We start from the raw sequence: 24045 nt of genomic DNA, 5'->3' as shown, positions 1-24045 counted from the left end.
TATATAGAAAATACAAATATTATATATATATATATATATATATATATATATATATATATATATATATATATATATACATATGCTACATACATAATAAATATATAACATATATTACATAATTATAGTGCAGCCCTGATAATATACCATTTGTCCCTATTTTATTTGTTTATCTCACTCCTCGTTGACACATTTCCTCTTCCATAAACCTGTTTCTAAATCATGTTTGGTTTCTCTTTTGAACCAGATTTGTGTCAGTACTTTGTTTCATTTCCTGCTCCAAACTGTTCCACAGAGTCTCCACAGTTCCATATGAACATGCTGCACATTGTTCCACCTGTTTCAACCTCGGCTGGAAGAATGCAGCCTGCAAACACGTGGCCTCCACTCGAGCGTTGCTGCTGGAAAATGTGGGATTAAAGTCACCAGAGACATCAAATGATCGTAAACCCGTCACAACCGACATGACAAATCTATCGGTTTCGCTACAGAGACTCATTTAATAGCGTGAAACACAAACTCACGGCTCGGGTTCGTCGTTAAATCTTCTCTCGATCTTCCAGACAAACTGAAGCGTCTCGCTGCTGCTGCTGCTGCTTCTCCGGCAGACCGAGAACCGCGCATGCGCAGCCTCCTGCTGGTACTGCAGCCCCCTGCTGGCGGGGAGCTGGTACTGCAGCCTCCTGCTGGCGGGGAGCTGGTACTGCAGCCACCGCGGTCCAGGTTGGAGTAAAACCTTGAAAACTCATGTTTTTGGTTTGAAATAATATTTCAATATTATTGTATTATAATTACATTATAATTAGAAATAAAGCATAAAACGTACATTTCTTTGTAAAAAGGCGATTTATGAAAATAAGGAAAAAAATATGAAAAAAGAGGAACAAAGAGGAAAAAAGATAAAGAGGAGAAAAAGAGGAAAAAAGGAGAAGAAAATAGGAAAAAAGAGAGAAAAAAAGAGGAGAAAAAGGAAAAAAAAATAGGAAATAAAGATGAAAAAAGAGAAAAAAGAGGAAAAAAGAGAAAAAAAGAGGAAAAAGGAGAGAAAAAGAGGAAAAAAGTCCATGTGTGAATGAATAAATGAGACGTAAAACGTACATCTTTGTAGAAAGGCGCTTTATGAAAATAAGGAAAAAAGAGGAAAAAAAGGAGGAAAAAAGATAAAAATAGAGGAGAAAAGAGGAAAAAATAGGAAGAAAAGAGAAAAAAAGGAGGAGAAGGAGGAAAAAAGAGAAGAAAGGGGAAAAAAGGAAATAAAGATGAAAAAGAGAAAAAAGCGGAAAAAAGGGAAAAAAGGATGAAAAAAGAGGAAAAAAAAGAAAAAAGAGGAAAACAAGTAAAAAATACAGAAAAAGAGAAAAAAGTGCATGTGTGAATGAATAAATGAGACGTAAAACGTACATTTCTTTGTAGAAAGGCGCTTTATGAAAATAAGTCCATTCACTTGTATTAGTTTACAGCGCAGTCTTGCCACATCCAATATGGCGGCGACGGTGACGTATCGCAGGAGGCGGCTGCGCATGCGCGGTTCTCGGTCTGCCGGAGCAGCAGCAGCAGAACAACGGTGTAAACTGAGGAGAAAAAAACATCTACATATCTTCTTATTTTTCGTCTTCTAGCGAATCCAAACCGAGATAAACCCGCAGTTCGTGGGTTTAGGACGTGTTTAAACCCGCAGTTCGTGGGTTTAGGACGTGTTTAAACCCGCAGTTCGTGGGTTTAGGACGTGTTTAAACCCGCAGTTCGTGGGTTTAGGACGTGTTTAAACCCGCAGTTCGTGGGTTTAGGACGTGTTTAAACCCGCAGTTCGTGGGTTTAGGACGTGTTTAAACCCGCAGTTCGTGGGTTTAGGACGTGTTTAAACCCGCAGTTCGTGGGTTTAGGACGTGTTTAAACCCGCAGTTCGTGGGTTTAGGACGTGTTTTCTCGCGGCTGACGGGACCGTTGACGCGGCATGGACGACAGCAAGGTGGGGAGCTAACGGCTAACGGCTAATTCTCCTTTTTTCTCCACTATATTCACGGAGTTCGGGAGCGGAGTGGCCTAGTGGTTGGGGCTTCGGGCTCATGATCTGAAGGTCGCGGGTTCGAACCCCTCGATCCCAAGGATGCACAAAAAAATGTCATTAATAAATATCATTCTATACAGTATTTATAGAAGCAATAATACAATAGTACATACACATGTACATGTCTATGTGTATTATCCCGTTGTTTTATATTTATTAATCATTTTGTATTTATAGGAGCTTTTGAATTGTAATAACGTGCTCCACATTTTCATTTCTGTATTTAAGCTGTTCCACAGATTAACTCCTAGGGGCCCAGTCACACAGCAAAACTACTATAAATTACACACATACATATAATAAATATAATAACCTTATTACCTAAAAACACACAATAAAACCCTGAGATCCTCAGATTTCCTAGATACAAAGATATTCTTGTAAAAATAATACATCAGGTATTGGAACATAAACATTCACAGATAGTTTTAGAGTTTGTTCGTTTTTGTTTATTTCGAACATGTATAAAAAACAAGAAAAAAGACAAGAAAACAAATCCAGGTTCATTCCACCACATAAAGAAAAAACCAACATCAAAACACATATTTCAGTTACATGTTGGAAAAGGAGTGGGAGGAAGTATAAACTTATTTAATCCCACCCCCTTTCCACAACTAAACATAAATTATATGTCTGTATTTATTTTTTATACTATACACTAATTTGTATAAATATATATCATTTTTACAAAAATAACCTGTTTAATACAAGATGTAAGCTCTATCATAAATATAACTATGATATAAATATAATCCGTATATCTAAGTATATAAACAGACAAAGACAACATGACAGAATAGCAGAACACACACAGCTGCTGATCTTTAAACACTGTCTTCACTTTTATACCTCAAATAAACCATTTCTTTATATTTCTTCTTAAATTGTTTTATGTTTGTACATTCTTTTAACTCCAAATTCAAACCATTCCACAGTTTAATTCCACAAACTGATACACAAAAACTTCTTTTTGTTGTACGCATGAATAAAGATTTGAAGTTTAAACGATAACCCCCTTCCCTCCCAATGAATAATTTCTGAATGTTTATCCGGTAGTGAATGATTTTTTGCTTTAAACATTACTGGTGCAGATTGAAATGCCACTAGATCCATGAGTTTTAGTACTTTAGACTGTAAGAATAGTGAGTTAGTGTGATCTCCATATCCAGCCTTATGAATGTATCGTATTTCTCTCTTTTGAAGTACGAGTAATGAGTGGAACCTGGTTTTATAGTTATTGCCCCAAATTTCTGCACAGTAAGTGAAATATGGAAGAACTAGTGACCAGTAAAGAATGTGGACGGCCCTGTGATCCAAAACCTGTTTTGCTCTGTTAAGTACTGCAATGCTCTTTGAAACTTTGTTTTGTACATGCTTAATATGAGATTTCCAGCTAATTTCATCCATTATTACTCCAAGAAATCTGATTTAATTTACTCTTTCATTATCGCTGCCATCCAATTCAACTTTTATATGCATATTTATTAGGGCTGGGCAAGTCAACGCGTTATTATCGCGTTAACTCATTCATTTATTAACGCCAACATTTATTTTATCGCGCATTAACGCATGTTGCTCACATGCTTTTGTTTTGAAAAGTATTTTTCCGGCTGCTGCAGAACCGGAAGAGAGTTGGCGGAAAAACATGCGGAAAAGCTAAAACAGACATGGAGAGCGGTAAAATTACGGTTACATGGACATTTTCATTTTAAAGTTCTCCCAGACGGCGGATTGGACCCTGTAAAGGAAATTTCAATAGTGATTTTGTGCTTCACACTTTCTAACAGGGACATTTGGTGCTGAATATAGACGGTAAAGCTGCTCCCCGTTAAAAGTTTCTGCTGTTTCCTCAGAAATTGCCTGTTTTAATGTCATGATTGTGGATCAGGATTTTGTTGGTAGACTTTTTTTATTTTTCATAAAAAAACATGATGACATTAATGCCCTGGCAGTGGCAATAAGCTATATTTCATTTGACATTTTTACACTAAATATGTGTTACTGACAAGTGCTGATGTTTGCTGAGATGTTTGCACAACAAATGTTATGGCACTTTGGTTCATACTTTTATAAATAAAAGTGAACTTTACACAACTTTTGAATTGATTATTTGATTTTGCATACAGATACCGGAGGGGAAGGTGAAGAATCCCGGGAAACGCAGCAGGAAACCGGCCAAGATGGACCTGCGGGAGGAGCTGGACATGGTGAGCAGGGCTGGGGATCCATTCAAATGGAAACAATCCATTCAATTCTTAAGATTCAGAATCAATTATCAAGATTTGATTCCAATATTGATTTGGGTTTGTGTTATTAAAACAGTTTTTTCAGCTGTTGCATGAATGATATGACTGTAGTTCTGCAACATATTAATACTAGTATTATATTGAGATTCAACAGCAAGTATTGCAGCTAATGATGCTGTAAGGACCAATCAGCTCCCAGAATGCTGATAGAACTGAAACAGAAACATCGTGGGGCAGAATTACCAAACACATCCAGGGAGGAAACAGAGACGGAAGAAATCACTTTTAGTTTTTCCCACATTCCGTTTTTATTTTTTCCCTTTTATGTGTTTTTCGGTTTTTAATTTTTGAGAATTTGGTTTTTAGTATTTTATGCAAACGAACCCTAATACAGTATATAAAGTAATGAAATATAAACAATTTATGCAATTATAACTGAAAACTTTAATGTTTTCATACCTTTTAAACATATTTAAAGGCAAGAACATGTTTCTTTTTTGTTTTTGCCCATGGTCTTTTGGGCAAAACCAAAAAAAATTCCAAAAGTTTTTTGTATGAAATAAATTACTAAGAAATAAACAACTCAAATATTCCTGGGATTAAAGTTCACCGGGTGAAAATGTAATAATGAAAATAAATTGATCTTTAGACGTAAGAATCAATTTTTAGGAATTAATATGACAATTGATTTAGAATCGGAAAATCGTTTTTTTTTTTTTCAACACAGGCCTAATGGTGAGGGAGGGGGGTCGGGTTGAGATGGGGGTTCTGAACCCGGGTCCAGATCCAGACCTGCAGGTCCTCTACAGACCACTAGGGTCCAGATTCAGACCTGCAGGTCCTCTACAGACCACTAGGGTCCAGATCCAGACCTGCAGGTCCTCTACAGACCACTAGGGTCCAGATCGTCCGACCCTTCTTCACCTTCTTTCAGCCCGACCAGTCTCACGTTAGCTCTTGGGCTGCGGTCCTCCATCTGGGTGATTTTCATGGTGAGTTCCTCCACTTGTTGCTGGAGATCGTTGGCTTGATGTTTATTGGCTCTCACTTTAGCTTGTAGCGTGTCAAACTTAGCTGTGTTACTCTGAATGGATTTCTGTGACGACTCAAAGCTCTTGGCCAGCTCACTCACAGTAGCCTTGGTGTCTTGTATTTGCTGCGTCAGTTCTGCTAGCTGTGGGGTGAGGATGTCGTTGACCGCTTCTTTCACTGCAGACTGAATGAACTCGCTGAGTTTCTGCTGCTGCGCTAGCATAGCAGAGCTAACAGTGTTAGCTATGGCGTCGTCCAGATCCTCTCTCGGCATCGTAACCATTGTTTTTTTTCAACGGTGACATGTTGTTTCGTTCTCGTTCACTCCCAGGCTTCCCTTGAGACATTATGCTGTGATGACTTCAGTCATCACAGCATAAGCTTTAGTTTAGTCGGTTAAAAAAATGAGGATTTGAGAGGTTGTTGAAGGCTAGTTGTTAAGCTACACGTGCATCGCAGTCAGGCGCCACCCGGGAGTCACGTCACGTAATGTTATACATATTTTAAACTTAACGTTTGTTTAATAAGTCATGTTAGCATTCATGCTAGCAAACGTTACCTTCCCAGTTAATGTTTAACCCATTTGACCAGCCAATGAGTTGGCTTAAGACACTTTTACAGCGTATTGAGAAGTACGAAGCCCCTTTGATGACATTTGAAAAAAAATAAATAATGTGTGGCCACGCATTAATAACTCGTGGCCATGAGTTAATATCTCGTGGCCACGCATTGTGTTAATATCTTGTGACCATTAGGGCTGCAACGATTCGTCGACGTTGTCGACAAAAATCGACAATCAAAATTGTCGACAATGAATTCCATTGTCGACAATTGTCGCCAGACGTGTTTTTCCAACGGAGTGAGGCGTCTCATTTCAATACGATCTCTGTCGAGCCGCGCATGCACGGCAGCGTCTGAGCGCAGCTGCGGGTAATAAAACTGTGATAAAAAATAAATAAAAAGTTTGGGAGCATTTTAGCCTCGATACGGTGAATAAAAAGATGACTTGCAAGGTTTGCAAAGCCGACGTTGCTTTTCACTGGAGCACGTCAGTAATGCATCTGAAGAGAAAGCACGTTGGAGTGCTGAACGAAACGGACTCGCCTTTAGTAAGATATTAAGCGTATTTTGGCTTTAAAAGAAAGTTTTAACGTTATGCCTGACAAAGTATTAAATTAAGTCGGATATTTGGAGAAACTGCGTTTAGTGTCTGTGGCGCATCTTGGAAGAGAGACGCACGGGACCGCAGTCGGTCAAGCAGCATTCTCTCCCTCCACAGAAATGTAATATCCAAGCGATTCATTTATTAAATTAATTTGTTTCATTCTAAACTTTTTTATTTTATGTTATTTATTAGTATTATTTGAGCCACTCACAGCCTACTCGTTTATATAACCTCAATCATAATTGATGCAGCGCGAAAGGCGAAAAAAGGCTTGTGCGCTGATGACAATGATGGATTTGCATCTAACTTTCAGTCAGGTGCTTATGAACTGTCAATCATCCATCAAGCTCCACAATGATCATGTTAACATTAAATCAGATAGATTTGTCTGGACTTTTCTCTTGCGGGACAGGAGAAGACTCTAAATCAATGCATCTTTATTATTGTGCGCCGTGCGGGCATGAATTCATGAGTTTTGCGGGAGGGGCGGGAGTGGAACACACACGTTGCAGGCGGTAATGGTCAGAGATGCAGCGGGAGCAGGATGGAGAAAACAGTCCCGCTATATCAGGGGTCTAGTGCCATCTTTCTGGTGTTTATTATCATTTGCCACATAATTAAAGCAACCTCATACTAAATTAAAAAAAAAATTACTAATTATCCGATTAGTCGACTAATCGTTTCAATAGTCGGTAACTAGTCGACTATTAAAATAGTCGTTAGTTGCAGCCCTAGTGGCCATGCATTATTTTGAAAAAAATGTAATAATGCGTGGCCACGCATTAATAATTTGTTGGCCACAAGATATTAATTCGTGGCCACGCATTATTTTATTTTTTTCAAATGTCACCAGAGTTGCTCCGTAGAGAATAATAATAATACTGTCATTTAGCATACGCATTTATCCAAAGCGACTTACATTTGAGAGAACAAACACACGGGGAGCAATTAGGGTTAAGGCCTTGCTCAGGGGCCCAAGGTGGTTCATCTTGGTTGCCGTTCTGGGGCTTGAACCTGACCCAAGCCCACCTCTGTAGCCACTAGACCACCACTCCCCCCACACATGAGTTAGCTTTCTTCAAAACAAGACTTACTGTTAGTTAGTTAGTTAGTTAGTTAGTTTTATTTTGGTCCATTAGTCAATCAAAACATGCACCACAGTAAAGCTGGATATATAAATAAATGAACCAAAAAAGGTGTAGACTAAAGCCGTAGCTTATATAATGCCTACCCTTTTTTACAATACATCACATCACATCAAATCAAAATAAAAGGTATTGCAGAGATCAATTACAACAAGAGCATGTGGTATAGAGGATTTACAGGAGAAGCTGCTCTTGGTCATAGTTTATATTTATCAATTGCCCTAAGTTTAAAATTTTTTTTGAATTTGCGGATAGAACTACACATTTTTAGCTCATCAAAGAGACTATTCCACAAGTTTACCCCTTTAACAGAAACACATCTACTTCTAAAGTTTGTCAAGTTCCCCTGAGTTCATACCGACTTTCTCTGGGTGAAAACATTTCCTGAATGCAGTAAGGAAGTAGGTTGTTGTGTGCCTTATACATTATAAGAGAAGTCCTTAGCTCAACTAGATCTACAAATTTTAAGGTATTTAGTTTAATGAAGAGTGGGTTCGTTGGGTCGCAGTATTTTGAATAATTTACAATTCTTATGGCTCCCTTTTGTAATTTAATTATTGGATCAATGTTTGTTATGTAAGTATTTCCCCATACCTCCACACAGTAAGTAATATATGAAACAATGAGTGAACAGTACAGTATGTAAGTGGATTTCTGATTTAAAAGTTATTTTGTCTTGTATAGGATTGGAATGGTTTTTGACAATTTAGATTTAATATTGTTTATGTGTGTTTTCCAATCAAGTTTATCATCAATTATCACGCCCAAGAATTTATTTTCACATACTCGTTCAATTTCGACATCATTGATTTTGAGTTTAACTTCACAATTTACTTTTCGGTTACCAAAGATTATAAATTTAGTTTTACTTAAATTCAGTGATAATTTATTGATATCAAACCAACTTTTAAGAACTTTCAACTCTTTTTCCACTGCACTCAAAAGCTGTTCCAAATATTTACCAGAGCAATATATACTGGTATCGTCGGCAAACAACACAAATTTTAACAGTTTCGACACATTACAAATATCATTAATATACAAAATAAACAGAATGGGACCCAGCACAGATCCTTGTGGAACACCATATGTAACTTTTAATAAATTAGAATTTTCATTGTTCAGATGTATATATTGGAATCTGTCTTCCAGGTAGCTTTGTAGCCATGTATAGGCTATACCTCTGATACCATATCCCTCCATTTTTTTCATCAAAAGCCTGTGGTCAATGGTATCAAAGGCTTTTTTTTAAATCAATCAGAAAACTCCTACTGTAAATTCTTTATCAACTGCAGTTGAAATTTCTTCTACCAGTTCAGTCACTGCCATTGAGGTGGACCTATTAGACCTAAAACCATACTGATGGTCATTCAGTATATTGTGTTTATTTAGAAATGTATCAAGCCTTTGTATGAACAATTTTTCTAAAATCTTTGAGAATTGTGAGAGCAGGGAGATTGGTCTATAGTTGGAAAACTGATGCCTGTCTCCACTTTTAAAGATGGGAATGACACTTACTCTTAAGCTATACAAAAGTATTTGGGCTGTCCCCAACGCAGGATTTAGCTGGTCGACTCAAGTCGGAGAGTTTAATGCGACGGGTCGACGGCTCGTTTTTTAAGTACCCCCCGTATCAATTTGGCTTTTTTCCAAAGTGCTGTTTAAACCTACAGTGCATGCAACAGTAATATGAACATTGTTTTAAGCATTTCTTACTCATGTTTTAACCTGCTGCTTTCTTTCACCGCATAACACACTTCACATGTAGCTCCTGCTGATGCTGCACATGCGCAGTTTGCGCACCCCCCCGCCCCCCCCCTCCCACCCCTCCCACCAGGGCTTTCCACTAAGGCATAGACTAGCCAGCCATACTAAATAAGTAGCCAGCCGGGGGGGGGGGGGCACGTTTGTATACACTGGTCTTAAATGTAGTAGTAGTAATAATAATAATAACATATTCATAATTATTTTAATTTATTGAAATAGTAAAAACATAAAATAAAAACAAAACAATAAAATATAGACAACTGAGGAGTCAAGTTCAACATTATTAAACAAAAATCCAGAATGCTACCAGTGGTACCCCCTGAAAAAACTAGGGAATGCACCGAAATGAAAATTTGAGGCCGAAACTGAAGCGGAATAAAATTTAAAGACTTGGCTGAATACTGAGTACCGAATAGCCTACGGAATGCGGTTGTTCACAGTTTTTCATTTATTTTGCCATTTTTTTCACAATTGCATAGATAAAATTGCAATGACATTATTAACAACAAAAACAGTAAACTAATGAGTTGAGCCACTGTCAAGCAGCCGGCGATGCTGTTGCTTAAATTGACCAAAAGGTGGCTCTCTAACATCACAGTTTGTGTACTGTGCGTGACTCTGACGCTGGTTGGTAATTAAGGAGTTAAAACTCACTTGCCACTTACGGGACTCAGTAGCCAGCAGAAACAGCAGTAGGAGCATTTATTACATTTATTAACTGTAGTACCGCTATTATGAGAGGTAATTTCTCACAGTATTAGCCTAAAGGGACTTAAGGCTGATTTATGGTCCTGCGTTACAACAATGCAGAGCCTACGGCGTAGGGTACGCGGCAGTACTCACCATACTGCGCGCGTCGCTGCGTACCCTACGCCGTAGGCTCTGCGTCGATTTAACGCAGATCCATAATTCAGGCTTCACTCACTGCCGCAACGTGTTGCCTCAAGTCAGTTCGATGAGAAGTACACCGCAAAACACAGCATTGCATATTCAGCGCCGCACAGAGGCTCCCAAATGGAAATGATTATTGATTTCTGAATGAATGGATAGATACATTGCTTATTTTTTGCATATTATTTTTTTTTCTTTTCTGGCCTGGCGGGGGCTCTCATTGGCCTGGCGCCCTGACAAGCCTGTACAATTGTAGGAAACACTGTATTATCATTATTATTACAACTCACTCGCCATTGCATCTTCTTTTATTCATTAGTGTAACTAATGAAGTGTATGAAAATACACTCTACACGTGTCGCAGGTGGTGCTAATTGAACGCTTGAAGAGAAGACTGGATTACCGGTAGAACGTTTTGGGCTAAACGATGCAACGCGGTTAGGTTTTTCTTTTTAATACGAACTGATTAAACTGATTCAATTTTTTAGTGGGTAGCCTGAGTAATAAGGAAGTACCGTTTTTATGGTGACAAAAGAATCATCTGGTGAGCTCTGCTTGTTGATCCGAGTTCCGACACATTCACTGCACTGAGCGCGCACACACGCACACACACACGCACGCACACAGACGCACCGCATGTCGGGGCCGCGGAGTTTCTCTATGAAGTCGGCGGTGATCAGAGTAATTTGTGGTACAAGCAGAGCGAATCACAACTTTAATGAGTGCGGTTCAGTTTGACATTATTGTCAGTCTATGAGAAAAACATTTAATTTTATTAAAATCGAAAAATAATATTTATAGGCTATAAAAATAAGCGTCATTAAAGTAGCCGGCTGGACCTAATCGAGTAGTCGGCTATATGGCCGGCAGCCGGCGCTTGTGGAAAGCCCTTTATTTGATTTATGCAATGGTGAAAAAATTGGCAAAATCAATGTAAAAACTGCGAAGAACCATGTCCGGTATTGCACGGTATTCGGCCAAGTGTTTATTATTATTTTCGGTTTCGGTATCTGCCACAAAGTTTCATTTCGGTGCATCACTAATATAAATCCAAAGTTTTTGTTTAAAGACTTTAAAGTTTGGTATGCAAGTCTAACAATTTTCCAAGTGTTTGCCCACAGCCCTGTGTTGAACATTGAAAGGGCTAACATCAACCCTGGGGCCTAACTGAGTTCTAACATCAACTGTAAGACCACATTGTCTTACAGTTGACCACATGGCCTGAAACAAAGAAACTAAGACAATGACTCCAAAGCCCAGCAGGCTTTGCAGTTTGTGGCTTTTGGTATGAGATGGGAAAGTGACGCGTGGATAGTGCGTTGGACAGAGACCCATTAAACATCATAGCCCCCTTTGCTGACATGAAGCAGACCCGCTGGTTAATAAATAGCTGCAGCTCCCCGCATCTTGCTCTCTCTTGACCTGGCTCTCCATCTGCTGTTCTTAAGTTCTGCAAGTACTACACCTCATCTCCGACCGGTGCGACTAGCATCAGCCGAGGAGCCATCCATCCAGCTGCACTGGTGAAAACCCACTGGTTACCAAGAACCAGTGAACGCATCCTTCATCCAGTTCGATGGTCTAGAGCAGCAACATTAAGACCGTGTTGTTTTGCAAAACTCAGTTCGATGTGTTTTAGCTGGGTTTTCTGTCCAGACTTTGCCTCAACTCTGTCTGGACAACAAGCCTCCAACTTCTGACTTCCAACCTTTTTCAACTTTTAAGTGTTTCTCAACCCCTATGTACACCTAGACTGTGCAACACGTGCACGGTTGTACCTGTGGGTAGCTCCAAAGACTATGCCACAGCATCTCAATGGGATTCAGGTCGGGACTTTAACTAGGCCACTCTAAGGTCTTCATTTAGTTTTTCTTAAGCCATTCAGAGGTGGACTTGCTGGTGTGTTTTGGATCATTGTCCTGCTGCAGAACCCAAGTGGCTTCAGCTTGAGGTCACGAACAGATGGCCAGACATTCTCCTTCAGGATTTTTTGGTAGACAGCAGAATTCATGGTTCCATTTACCACAGCAAGTCTTCCAGGTCCTGAAGCAGCAAAACAGCCCCAGACCATCACACTACCACCACCATATTTTACTGTTGGTATGATGTTCCTTTTCTGAAATGACGTGTCCTATTTAAGTGATTTCTTGATTGAGAACAGGTGTGGCAGTAATCAGGCCTGGGTGTGGCTGGAGAAATTGAACTCAGCTTTCCAAAGATGTGATAAACCACAGATAATTTATGTTTTAAAAGGGGGGGTCAATCACTCTTTCACAAAGGACTATGTAGGTTTGGATTTTTTTCCCCTTAATAATAAAAAGCTTCATTTAAAAACTGCATTTTGTGTTTACTTGTGTTATCGTTGTCTAATATTTAAATTTGTTTGAGGATCTGAAACATTTAAGTGTGACTAACATGCAAAGAAATAAGAAAAACACTTTTTCACACTGTGTGTGTGTGTGTGTGTGTGTGTGTGTGTGTGTGTGTGTGTGTGTGTGTGTGTGTGTGTGTGTGTGTGTGTGTGTGTGTGTGTGTGTGTGTGTGTGTGTGTGTGTGTGTGTGTGTGGAACACAGTTCATGTTCAATATTATGTTCAATATAAATAGTTCATGAATGGGTTTTGAGTGTTTTTCAGCAGCTCTCAAATTTTACACTTATTACGTAGACGTATAAGAAGTCTCATCTGAAGGTGTCGTACTGTTAAAGGAGCTGTATGTAAGAGCAATAATAAAACAAATCATAAAATGACCCCGATATGTCAACACACATTTAAAAATCATGTTCATTTCAAATACTTTTGTCACTGACAACAGCACTCAAGCTAGGATATTCCAGTTTAAAAAGAGGAGTTGCAGCCCTCAACCAGTGTTGCCGCTAGAAAAAATTGGCACCGGACAATGTGACCGGCAGGGTTTCAATTTACCGGACAAATGTTTGAAATTCCGGTCACATAGGCTATATGAATTTATTGAGGTTAAAAATAAATCACATGCAGTAGTACGATATCAATGCAAGTCATTTAATAGTATTTTTATTGAAAAACAGGGTTTTTGAAATAAAATAAGTCCCGTCAATTGACTCGCGAGCGTAACTTTAAAAAATAAATAAATATTGCAGAAGCTTGCGCGTAACCTACGGCGTAGGTACGCGGCGACGCGTACTCTACGCCATAGGCTCTGCGTCGGTGCGACGCGGAACCATAAATCAACGCACACGCTCCGCTTCCTCCCGGCTCCCGGCACCGAGTACACTACTGCGCGGTACTGCGGTAACAGTCCTGGGGCCTCATCTATAAAGCTTGCTTGCGCAGAAAAAGCGCCTGAAAGTTGCGGAAGCCACCATCTACGCAAATCTATCACCTATCACCAAGTCAGTATTGTTTCGGCATCCGGGTTGCCAGCTCGGCTCTAATTATGGCAGCCATGGCAGCCTACGTTCCTGCTGAATTCTGCAGCCTACCTGGCAACCTCTGGTCGGGGGGAGGAGGGGGAGGGTACACGCCGCTCAACAATATTTTGAAAGTGACTGCAGTACCAGTTTTGGACATTTCTTACAGACGGCTCCTTTAAGTACTAGTTGTAGCTAAATATGTTTAACATTAGTCCTCAGAAGATAAACTTAATTGTCTCACATGAAAAAACATGACAGGCATCATTTGAATGAAACTGAAAAGGCTTTTGATAATGCAGCCAAGATAATGTAAGTCATCTTCTCTGTTACAGAATCATAAAGGAAGACCCAAAAGACACTGGTGTGATGATTGCAAGCAAGTGTTCACCACTTCATCAAACCTGAAGATACATAAGAAAACTCACACTGGTGATAAACCGTACAGCTGTGATCAGTGTGGAGCGGTTTTTGCCCAAAAAGGTAACTTAAAGCAACACCAACGTATTCACACTGGAGACAAGCCTTACAGATGTGATCAGTGTGGAGCGGCTTTTGCCGAGCAAGGTGCTTTAAGGAGACACCAACGTATTCACACTGGAGACAAGCCTTGCAGATGTGATCAGTGTGGAGTGGCTTTTGTCCGACAAGATCATCTAAAGCAACACCAACGTATTCACACTGGAGACGAGCCTTACAGATGTGATCAGTGTGGAGCGGCTTTTGCCCAAAAAGGTGCTTTAAGGAGTCACCAACGTATTCACACTGGAGAAAAGCCTTACAGATGTGATCAGTGTGGAGCGACTTTTGCCCAGCAAGGTGATTTAAGGACTCACCAACGTATTCACACTGGAGAAAAGCCTTACAGATGTGATCAGTGTGGAGCGACTTTTGCCCATCAAGGTACTTTAACGAGTCACCAACGTATTCACGCTGGAGAAAAGCCTTACAGATGTGATCAGTGTGGAGCGACTTTTACCACATCAAGTAATCTAAGAGTCCACCAACGTATTCACACTGGAGACAAGCCTTACAGATGTGATCAGTGTGGAGCAGCTTTTGCCCAGCAAGGTGCTTTAACGAGTCACCAACGTATTCACACTGTAGACAAGCCTTACAGATGTGATCAGTGTGGAGTGATTTTTGCCCGACAAGATAGCCTAAAGCGACACCAACGTATTCACACTGGAGAAAAGCCTTACAGATGTGATCAGTGTGGAGCGACTTTTACCACATCAAGTAATCTAAGGAGTCACCAACGTATTCACACTGGAGAAAAGCCTTACAGATGTTATCAATGTGGAGCAGCTTTTGCCCAGCAAGGTGCTTTAAGGAGTCACCAACGTATTCACACTGGATAAAAGGTGTACATTTGTGATCAGTGCTGATCTCATTTATTTTGAGAGTTCAGTTAAAATGCACCAATTTAGTTATATATAAATAAAATTGAATTGGAAAAAAAATAATTGAATTGATTTGTAACCCCCCCCCCCCCCCCTGGCAACAGGCTGACACGTAGGGAACACCAGCTACTTTAAGACGGATTTAGCTGTTTAGTTATTATTTCCTGATAAGTCAGGTGGTGCCCCGTTTTAATTTATTCATTTTGATAAGTCATCTTCTTTATTAGTTATTAATGAATATAAGACAATTATTAATAACTTTCTAATAACTGAACCAGCACTCAATTTGTGGTGCAACACCAGGCCCGGTCCTCGGTGTCCACGTCCCTGCAGGTTAAATGTGTCCCTACATCAGTGTTTCTCAATCCTGGTCCTCGTGGGCCCCTGTCCTGCATGTTTTAGATGTTTCCCTGCACCAACACACCTGATTCTAATTAAAGGTCCTCATTAGCTTGTCACCAAGGTCTGCACAGCTCTGTTGATGACACAGGTACTTTTATCACAGTGTGCTGAAGCAGGGTATCATCTAAAACATGCAGGACAGGGGCCCACGAGGACCAGGATTGAGAAACACTGCCCTACATGCAGGACAGTAGCTCTCAAGGACCAGGGTTGGATACCCCTGGTTTAGGACTTTAGACGCAAATAACAGAGTTTTGACTTTAATTGTAGATGTTCTGGAGAACCCATGAAGGGAGGCCAACACGGGAGAGATATGTGGTCTCTTACTGGTTCCTGTCAGCACTCGCGCTGCTGCTTTGATCAAATCTAAATCCAGACCTTCACCCAGTGAGGATCTTCAGGACGGGCTGAAGAAGACTTTGCACATCAGTCCCACTCTCCCATCATCAACACAACATTTGGTGGAAATATAAATGCAGCTCTGGATAGAAATGAATGTTTAGATACATGATGATCTGACTGAAACAAGGACATGGTCACATGACAACTAAAGGACCTCCAAATAAATATTAAAGTGAGACACTAAAGCTTACCATGTCTGAAAACTCTTCTCAGCGCTCCCCCTTTTATTCTCAAGGGTCGGGAAGACCACACCCCCAGTCTTTTAATCTCCCACCATTGAGTATCATATCTTACTTCACACCGGAGGCTGGACAAAACAGTATTTTATTTTCGAGACTCAGATACCAACACTCCTCCTTTTCTCCTCCTTTAGAAAAACATCTGTTTTCAGAACAGGTGATATCTCTCCTTCATTTTCTCTCTCCTGAAGACATCTGTTTTCAGAATCAAGTTAATCTCTCCTCCACCTTCCCTCCCCTGAAAACACCTGCTCCAGAATCAAATTATATCTCTCCGTAAGGAGGGAGCTCTGGCCATAAACAAACCCCCATGACACCTAGCGTGCACATATCACAATCAGCTGTTTCTATGATCGTGCTCACGTATGACAAAGACGGTGCTCATATCATAATCAGCTTTTCACTCCTTCTCTCCCTGAGAACAACCAAATGAACCTTCCTGAGAGAGCTCCCTTTATACTCTCTCTCTCACACACACACACACACACACACACACACACACACACACACACACACACACACACACACTGAGACAGCTTTCTTAAGCCTGAATTAAGGTTCTGCGTCAAACCAACGCAGAGCACACGCCGTCACCGTGACGCCGTCGTGAACCCTTCGGACTTCTCAGTCACTCCATTTCGCCGCGGTGCAGTTCCCCCCGTGACCGCTAATTCTCAATCTTTTCCTGAATGGTTTATCCGACTTTTTCCGGTCACAGTGAATCAAAGAGATAAGGACAACTATTGTGCAAAAAACCAAACAAAAAAAATCACACATACACGAAGAAAAGAGCGCTGAAAGTACACGACTGCTTCAAACCGGAAACTGGAAATGCGTTGCTTCCAAGTGAACCAATCACAGCCCTCTCGTCTGCGTTTGGTCTGCGTCGCCTTGACGTGTAGTTACAATTTTTGGGAGGTGCACGTCGGTGACGGCGTGTGGTCTGCGTCGACGCGTACGACACAGCGTAGGCATGCCGTCGTTTTGACGGCATGCCTACGCATCGTTTTTCTTTTTTCCTCTTTTCCTTTTTTTTCTCCTTTTTCCTTTTTTAATCTCGACATTTCGGCATTTTTCCCAACATTTTGACTTTTTCTCGAAATGTTGACTTTTTTCTCGACATTTCGACTTTTTTCTCGAAGTGCAAATTGAAAACTAAATCTTCCCCCAGTTCTAACTAATATAGAAACATGCAGCATGTGTTGTCTTCATTCTAAGGCTGATACAAGACTTTTCATTTTTTGCGGCTCCAGACATATTTGTTTTTTGTGTTTTTGGTCGAATATGGATCTAAAACATTTTGGGTTGCCGACACCTGTCCTAGATCCTCGGGGTTCTCTGGACTCTCTGGGCTGGACCGGGGTCTCGAGGTGGCTCCTGGCCACAGGACTGCAGGCGGGTCGGCTAACGGCTCTGCTGGATCCCCCCTGGGTGATGTGGGAAGATGGTTCCACTCAGGCCCCCATGCCGGTGGGTCGGGGTGCCCCTCGTCCCGCTGCGGCTCGCTCGTACCCTCGTCCTGCTGCGGCTCGCTCGTACCCTCGTCCTGCTGCGGCTCGCTCGTACCCTCGTCCTGCTGCGGCTCGCTCGTACCCTCGTCCCGCTGCGGCTCGCTCGTACCCTCGTCCCGCTCGTACCCTCGTCCTGCCGCGGCTCGCTCGTACCCTCGTCCTGCCGCGGCTCGCTCGTAACCTCGTCCTCCTGCGGCTCGCTCGTAACCTTGTCCTGCTGCGGCTCGCTCGTACCTTCGTCCTGCTGCGGCTCGCTCGTACCCTCGTCCTGCTGCGGCTCACTCGTACCTCTGCTGCGGCTCGCTCGTACCCTCGTCCCGCTGCGGCTCGCTCGTACCCTCGTCCTCCTGCAGCTCGCTCGTACCCTCGTCCTGCTGCGGCTCGCTTGTACCCTCGTCCTGCTGCTGCGGCTCGCTCGTACCCTCGTCCCACTGCGGCTCGCTCGTACCCTCGTCCTCCTGCAGCTCGCTCGTACCCTCGTCCCGCTGCATCTCGCTTGTACCCTCGTCCTGCTGCTGCGGCTCGCTCGTACCCTCGTCCTGCTGCGGCTCGCTCGTACCCTCGTCCCGCTGCGGCTCGCTCGTACCCTCGTCCCGCTGCGGCTCGCTCGTACCCTCGTCCCGCTGCGGCTCGCTCGTACCCTCGTCCTGCTGCGGCTCGCTCGTACCCTCGTCCTGCTGTGGCTCGCTCGTACCCTCGTCCTGCTGCGGCTCGCTCGTACCCTCGTCCTGCTGCTGCGGCTCGCTCGTACCCTCGTCCTCCTGCAGCTCAAGATATGTACTTCCATCAAATGTATTTAGTGTAAACATATCTGCCATATCTCAAGTGAATAATAAGAAATGTGCATTCTTGAAAATGAAATGATTCCGCAGCTTATTCAGTTTGGAATCTGGATAGGATAACTTAAAAAATAAATAAATAAAAAAAAATATATATATATATTTTTTTTTTACTGGACCATAATCGATTACAAATCAGTCAGTCAGTATTGTTTCGGCATCCGGGTTGCCAGCTCGGCTCTAATTATGGCAGCCATGGCAGCCTACGTTCCTGCTGAATTCTGCAGCCTACCTGGCAACCTCTGGTCGGGGGGAGGAGGGGGAGGGTACACGCCGCTCAACAATATTTTGAAAGTGACTGCAGTACCAGTTTTGGACATTTCTTACAGACGGCTCCTTTAAGTACTAGTTGTAGCTAAATATGTTTAACATTAGTCCTCAGAAGATAAACTTAATTGTCTCACATGAAAAAACATGACAGGCATCATTTGAATGAAACTGAAAAGGCTTTTGATAATGCAGCCAAGATAATGTAAGTCATCTTCTCTGTTACAGAATCATAAAGGAAGACCCAAAAGACACTGGTGTGATGATTGCAAGCAAGTGTTCACCACTTCATCAAACCTGAAGATACATAAGAAAACTCACACTGGTGATAAACCGTACAGCTGTGATCAGTGTGGAGCGGTTTTTGCCCAAAAAGGTAACTTAAAGCAACACCAACGTATTCACACTGGAGACAAGCCTTACAGATGTGATCAGTGTGGAGCGGCTTTTGCCGAGCAAGGTGCTTTAAGGAGACACCAACGTATTCACACTGGAGACAAGCCTTGCAGATGTGATCAGTGTGGAGTGGCTTTTGTCCGACAAGATCATCTAAAGCAACACCAACGTATTCACACTGGAGACGAGCCTTACAGATGTGATCAGTGTGGAGCGGCTTTTGCCCAAAAAGGTGCTTTAAGGAGTCACCAACGTATTCACACTGGAGAAAAGCCTTACAGATGTGATCAGTGTGGAGCGACTTTTGCCCAGCAAGGTGATTTAAGGACTCACCAACGTATTCACACTGGAGAAAAGCCTTACAGATGTGATCAGTGTGGAGCGACTTTTGCCCATCAAGGTACTTTAACGAGTCACCAACGTATTCACGCTGGAGAAAAGCCTTACAGATGTGATCAGTGTGGAGCGACTTTTACCACATCAAGTAATCTAAGAGTCCACCAACGTATTCACACTGGAGACAAGCCTTACAGATGTGATCAGTGTGGAGCAGCTTTTGCCCAGCAAGGTGCTTTAACGAGTCACCAACGTATTCACACTGTAGACAAGCCTTACAGATGTGATCAGTGTGGAGTGATTTTTGCCCGACAAGATAGCCTAAAGCGACACCAACGTATTCACACTGGAGAAAAGCCTTACAGATGTGATCAGTGTGGAGCGACTTTTACCACATCAAGTAATCTAAGGAGTCACCAACGTATTCACACTGGAGAAAAGCCTTACAGATGTTATCAATGTGGAGCAGCTTTTGCCCAGCAAGGTGCTTTAAGGAGTCACCAACGTATTCACACTGGATAAAAGGTGTACATTTGTGATCAGTGCTGATCTCATTTATTTTGAGAGTTCAGTTAAAATGCACCAATTTAGTTATATATAAATAAAATTGAATTGGAAAAAAAATAATTGAATTGATTTGTAACCCCCCCCCCCCCCCCTGGCAACAGGCTGACACGTAGGGAACACCAGCTACTTTAAGACGGATTTAGCTGTTTAGTTATTATTTCCTGATAAGTCAGGTGGTGCCCCGTTTTAATTTATTCATTTTGATAAGTCATCTTCTTTATTAGTTATTAATGAATATAAGACAATTATTAATAACTTTCTAATAACTGAACCAGCACTCAATTTGTGGTGCAACACCAGGCCCGGTCCTCGGTGTCCACGTCCCTGCAGGTTAAATGTGTCCCTACATCAGTGTTTCTCAATCCTGGTCCTCGTGGGCCCCTGTCCTGCATGTTTTAGATGTTTCCCTGCACCAACACACCTGATTCTAATTAAAGGTCCTCATTAGCTTGTCACCAAGGTCTGCACAGCTCTGTTGATGACACAGGTACTTTTATCACAGTGTGCTGAAGCAGGGTATCATCTAAAACATGCAGGACAGGGGCCCACGAGGACCAGGATTGAGAAACACTGCCCTACATGCAGGACAGTAGCTCTCAAGGACCAGGGTTGGATACCCCTGGTTTAGGACTTTAGACGCAAATAACAGAGTTTTGACTTTAATTGTAGATGTTCTGGAGAACCCATGAAGGGAGGCCAACACGGGAGAGATATGTGGTCTCTTACTGGTTCCTGTCAGCACTCGCGCTGCTGCTTTGATCAAATCTAAATCCAGACCTTCACCCAGTGAGGATCTTCAGGACGGGCTGAAGAAGACTTTGCACATCAGTCCCACTCTCCCATCATCAACACAACATTTGGTGGAAATATAAATGCAGCTCTGGATAGAAATGAATGTTTAGATACATGATGATCTGACTGAAACAAGGACATGGTCACATGACAACTAAAGGACCTCCAAATAAATATTAAAGTGAGACACTAAAGCTTACCATGTCTGAAAACTCTTCTCAGCGCTCCCCCTTTTATTCTCAAGGGTCGGGAAGACCACACCCCCAGTCTTTTAATCTCCCACCATTGAGTATCATATCTTACTTCACACCGGAGGCTGGACAAAACAGTATTTTATTTTCGAGACTCAGATACCAACACTCCTCCTTTTCTCCTCCTTTAGAAAAACATCTGTTTTCAGAACAGGTGATATCTCTCCTTCATTTTCTCTCTCCTGAAGACATCTGTTTTCAGAATCAAGTTAATCTCTCCTCCACCTTCCCTCCCCTGAAAACACCTGCTCCAGAATCAAATTATATCTCTCCGTAAGGAGGGAGCTCTGGCCATAAACAAACCCCCATGACACCTAGCGTGCACATATCACAATCAGCTGTTTCTATGATCGTGCTCACGTATGACAAAGACGGTGCTCATATCATAATCAGCTTTTCACTCCTTCTCTCCCTGAGAACAACCAAATGAACCTTCCTGAGAGAGCTCCCTTTATACTCTCTCTCTCACACACACACACACACACACACACACACACACACACACACACACACACACACACACACTGAGACAGCTTTCTTAAGCCTGAATTAAGGTTCTGCGTCAAACCAACGCAGAGCACACGCCGTCACCGTGACGCCGTCGTGAACCCTTCGGACTTCTCAGTCACTCCATTTCGCCGCGGTGCAGTTCCCCCCGTGACCGCTAATTCTCAATCTTTTCCTGAATGGTTTATCCGACTTTTTCCGGTCACAGTGAATCAAAGAGATAAGGACAACTATTGTGCAAAAAACCAAACAAAAAAAATCACACATACACGAAGAAAAGAGCGCTGAAAGTACACGACTGCTTCAAACCGGAAACTGGAAATGCGTTGCTTCCAAGTGAACCAATCACAGCCCTCTCGTCTGCGTTTGGTCTGCGTCGCCTTGACGTGTAGTTACAATTTTTGGGAGGTGCACGTCGGTGACGGCGTGTGGTCTGCGTCGACGCGTACGACACAGCGTAGGCATGCCGTCGTTTTGACGGCATGCCTACGCATCGTTTTTCTTTTTTCCTCTTTTCCTTTTTTTTCTCCTTTTTCCTTTTTTAATCTCGACATTTCGGCATTTTTCCCAACATTTTGACTTTTTCTCGAAATGTTGACTTTTTTCTCGACATTTCGACTTTTTTCTCGAAGTGCAAATTGAAAACTAAATCTTCCCCCAGTTCTAACTAATATAGAAACATGCAGCATGTGTTGTCTTCATTCTAAGGCTGATACAAGACTTTTCATTTTTTGCGGCTCCAGACATATTTGTTTTTTGTGTTTTTGGTCGAATATGGATCTAAAACATTTTGGGTTGCCGACACCTGTCCTAGATCCTCGGGGTTCTCTGGACTCTCTGGGCTGGACCGGGGTCTCGAGGTGGCTCCTGGCCACAGGACTGCAGGCGGGTCGGCTAACGGCTCTGCTGGATCCCCCCTGGGTGATGTGGGAAGATGGTTCCACTCAGGCCCCCATGCCGGTGGGTCGGGGTGCCCCTCGTCCCGCTGCGGCTCGCTCGTACCCTCGTCCTGCTGCGGCTCGCTCGTACCCTCGTCCTGCTGCGGCTCGCTCGTACCCTCGTCCTGCTGCGGCTCGCTCGTACCCTCGTCCCGCTGCGGCTCGCTCGTACCCTCGTCCCGCTCGTACCCTCGTCCTGCCGCGGCTCGCTCGTACCCTCGTCCTGCCGCGGCTCGCTCGTAACCTCGTCCTCCTGCGGCTCGCTCGTAACCTTGTCCTGCTGCGGCTCGCTCGTACCTTCGTCCTGCTGCGGCTCGCTCGTACCCTCGTCCTGCTGCGGCTCACTCGTACCTCTGCTGCGGCTCGCTCGTACCCTCGTCCCGCTGCGGCTCGCTCGTACCCTCGTCCTCCTGCAGCTCGCTCGTACCCTCGTCCTGCTGCGGCTCGCTTGTACCCTCGTCCTGCTGCTGCGGCTCGCTCGTACCCTCGTCCCACTGCGGCTCGCTCGTACCCTCGTCCTCCTGCAGCTCGCTCGTACCCTCGTCCCGCTGCATCTCGCTTGTACCCTCGTCCTGCTGCTGCGGCTCGCTCGTACCCTCGTCCTGCTGCGGCTCGCTCGTACCCTCGTCCCGCTGCGGCTCGCTCGTACCCTCGTCCCGCTGCGGCTCGCTCGTACCCTCGTCCCGCTGCGGCTCGCTCGTACCCTCGTCCTGCTGCGGCTCGCTCGTACCCTCGTCCTGCTGTGGCTCGCTCGTACCCTCGTCCTGCTGCGGCTCGCTCGTACCCTCGTCCTGCTGCTGCGGCTCGCTCGTACCCTCGTCCTCCTGCAGCTCAAGATATGTACTTCCATCAAATGTATTTAGTGTAAACATATCTGCCATATCTCAAGTGAATAATAAGAAATGTGCATTCTTGAAAATGAAATGATTCCGCAGCTTATTCAGTTTGGAATCTGGATAGGATAACTTAAAAAATAAATAAATAAAAAAAAATATATATATATATTTTTTTTTTACTGGACCATAATCGATTACAAATCGTCACGTGACGCATCGCGATGCATCGACACATCGATGAATTGCACCCACCTCTAATGCGTATATATATGTCTGCCATACAGACAAAAACTGAATGTTCAGTCTGATACAATTAAACCTAAAAACCATGATCTTTTTAATGCTGCTTTTGCAGACATTTCATCTGTGTTGGTGTTTTTCAAAAGACAGTTTGTCTTTTGTCACCCACATAAAGGAAATAACACCATCACACAGATCTGCAGCAGAGAAAACCACCAGAACATGTGGTTATTTTTGGTCTGATGTTGTAACTTTATCTCCATATTAGTCCAGGATGGAAACATGTTGACTTTATTCCATCTTCATGGTGTTTTTATGTTAAAGATGAGCTGATTGTTCCTTCATAATGTCTCAAAGGGGTTCAGCAGGAGTCTGTCCTCAGCCTCCGTCCTCCACCGACACTCCTGTCATCTGTGAGACG

General features: G+C 42.9%; 2 protein-coding genes across 2 annotated transcripts; both read left to right on the top strand.

The window, feature by feature from the left end:
* The first annotated feature begins 4207 nt into the window (after positions 1–4207).
* LOC133424457 (zinc finger protein 502-like) lies at positions 4208–15114 on the top strand. Its single transcript, XM_061715090.1, has 2 exons — positions 4208–4272; positions 14034–15114. Exons 1-2 carry the CDS (start codon positions 4246–4248, stop codon positions 15057–15059), a joined length of 1053 nt encoding a protein of 350 aa, XP_061571074.1. The 5' UTR covers positions 4208–4245; the 3' UTR covers positions 15060–15114.
* Positions 15115–17588: 2474 nt separating this feature from the next.
* On the top strand, positions 17589–20070 carry LOC133424551 (zinc finger protein 436-like). Its single transcript, XM_061715224.1, has 2 exons — positions 17589–18410; positions 18990–20070. The coding sequence occupies exons 1-2, from the start codon at positions 17589–17591 to the stop codon at positions 20013–20015; spliced, it is 1848 nt and encodes a 615-aa protein (XP_061571208.1). The 3' UTR covers positions 20016–20070.
* The last annotated feature ends 3975 nt before the right edge of the window (positions 20071–24045 follow it).

The sequence above is a fragment of the Cololabis saira genome, chromosome 23 (assembly GCF_033807715.1).
Source record: "Cololabis saira isolate AMF1-May2022 chromosome 23, fColSai1.1, whole genome shotgun sequence".
Taxonomy (NCBI): Eukaryota; Metazoa; Chordata; class Actinopteri; order Beloniformes; family Belonidae; genus Cololabis; species Cololabis saira.
This window is presented reverse-complemented; position numbering and strand designations above follow the sequence as displayed.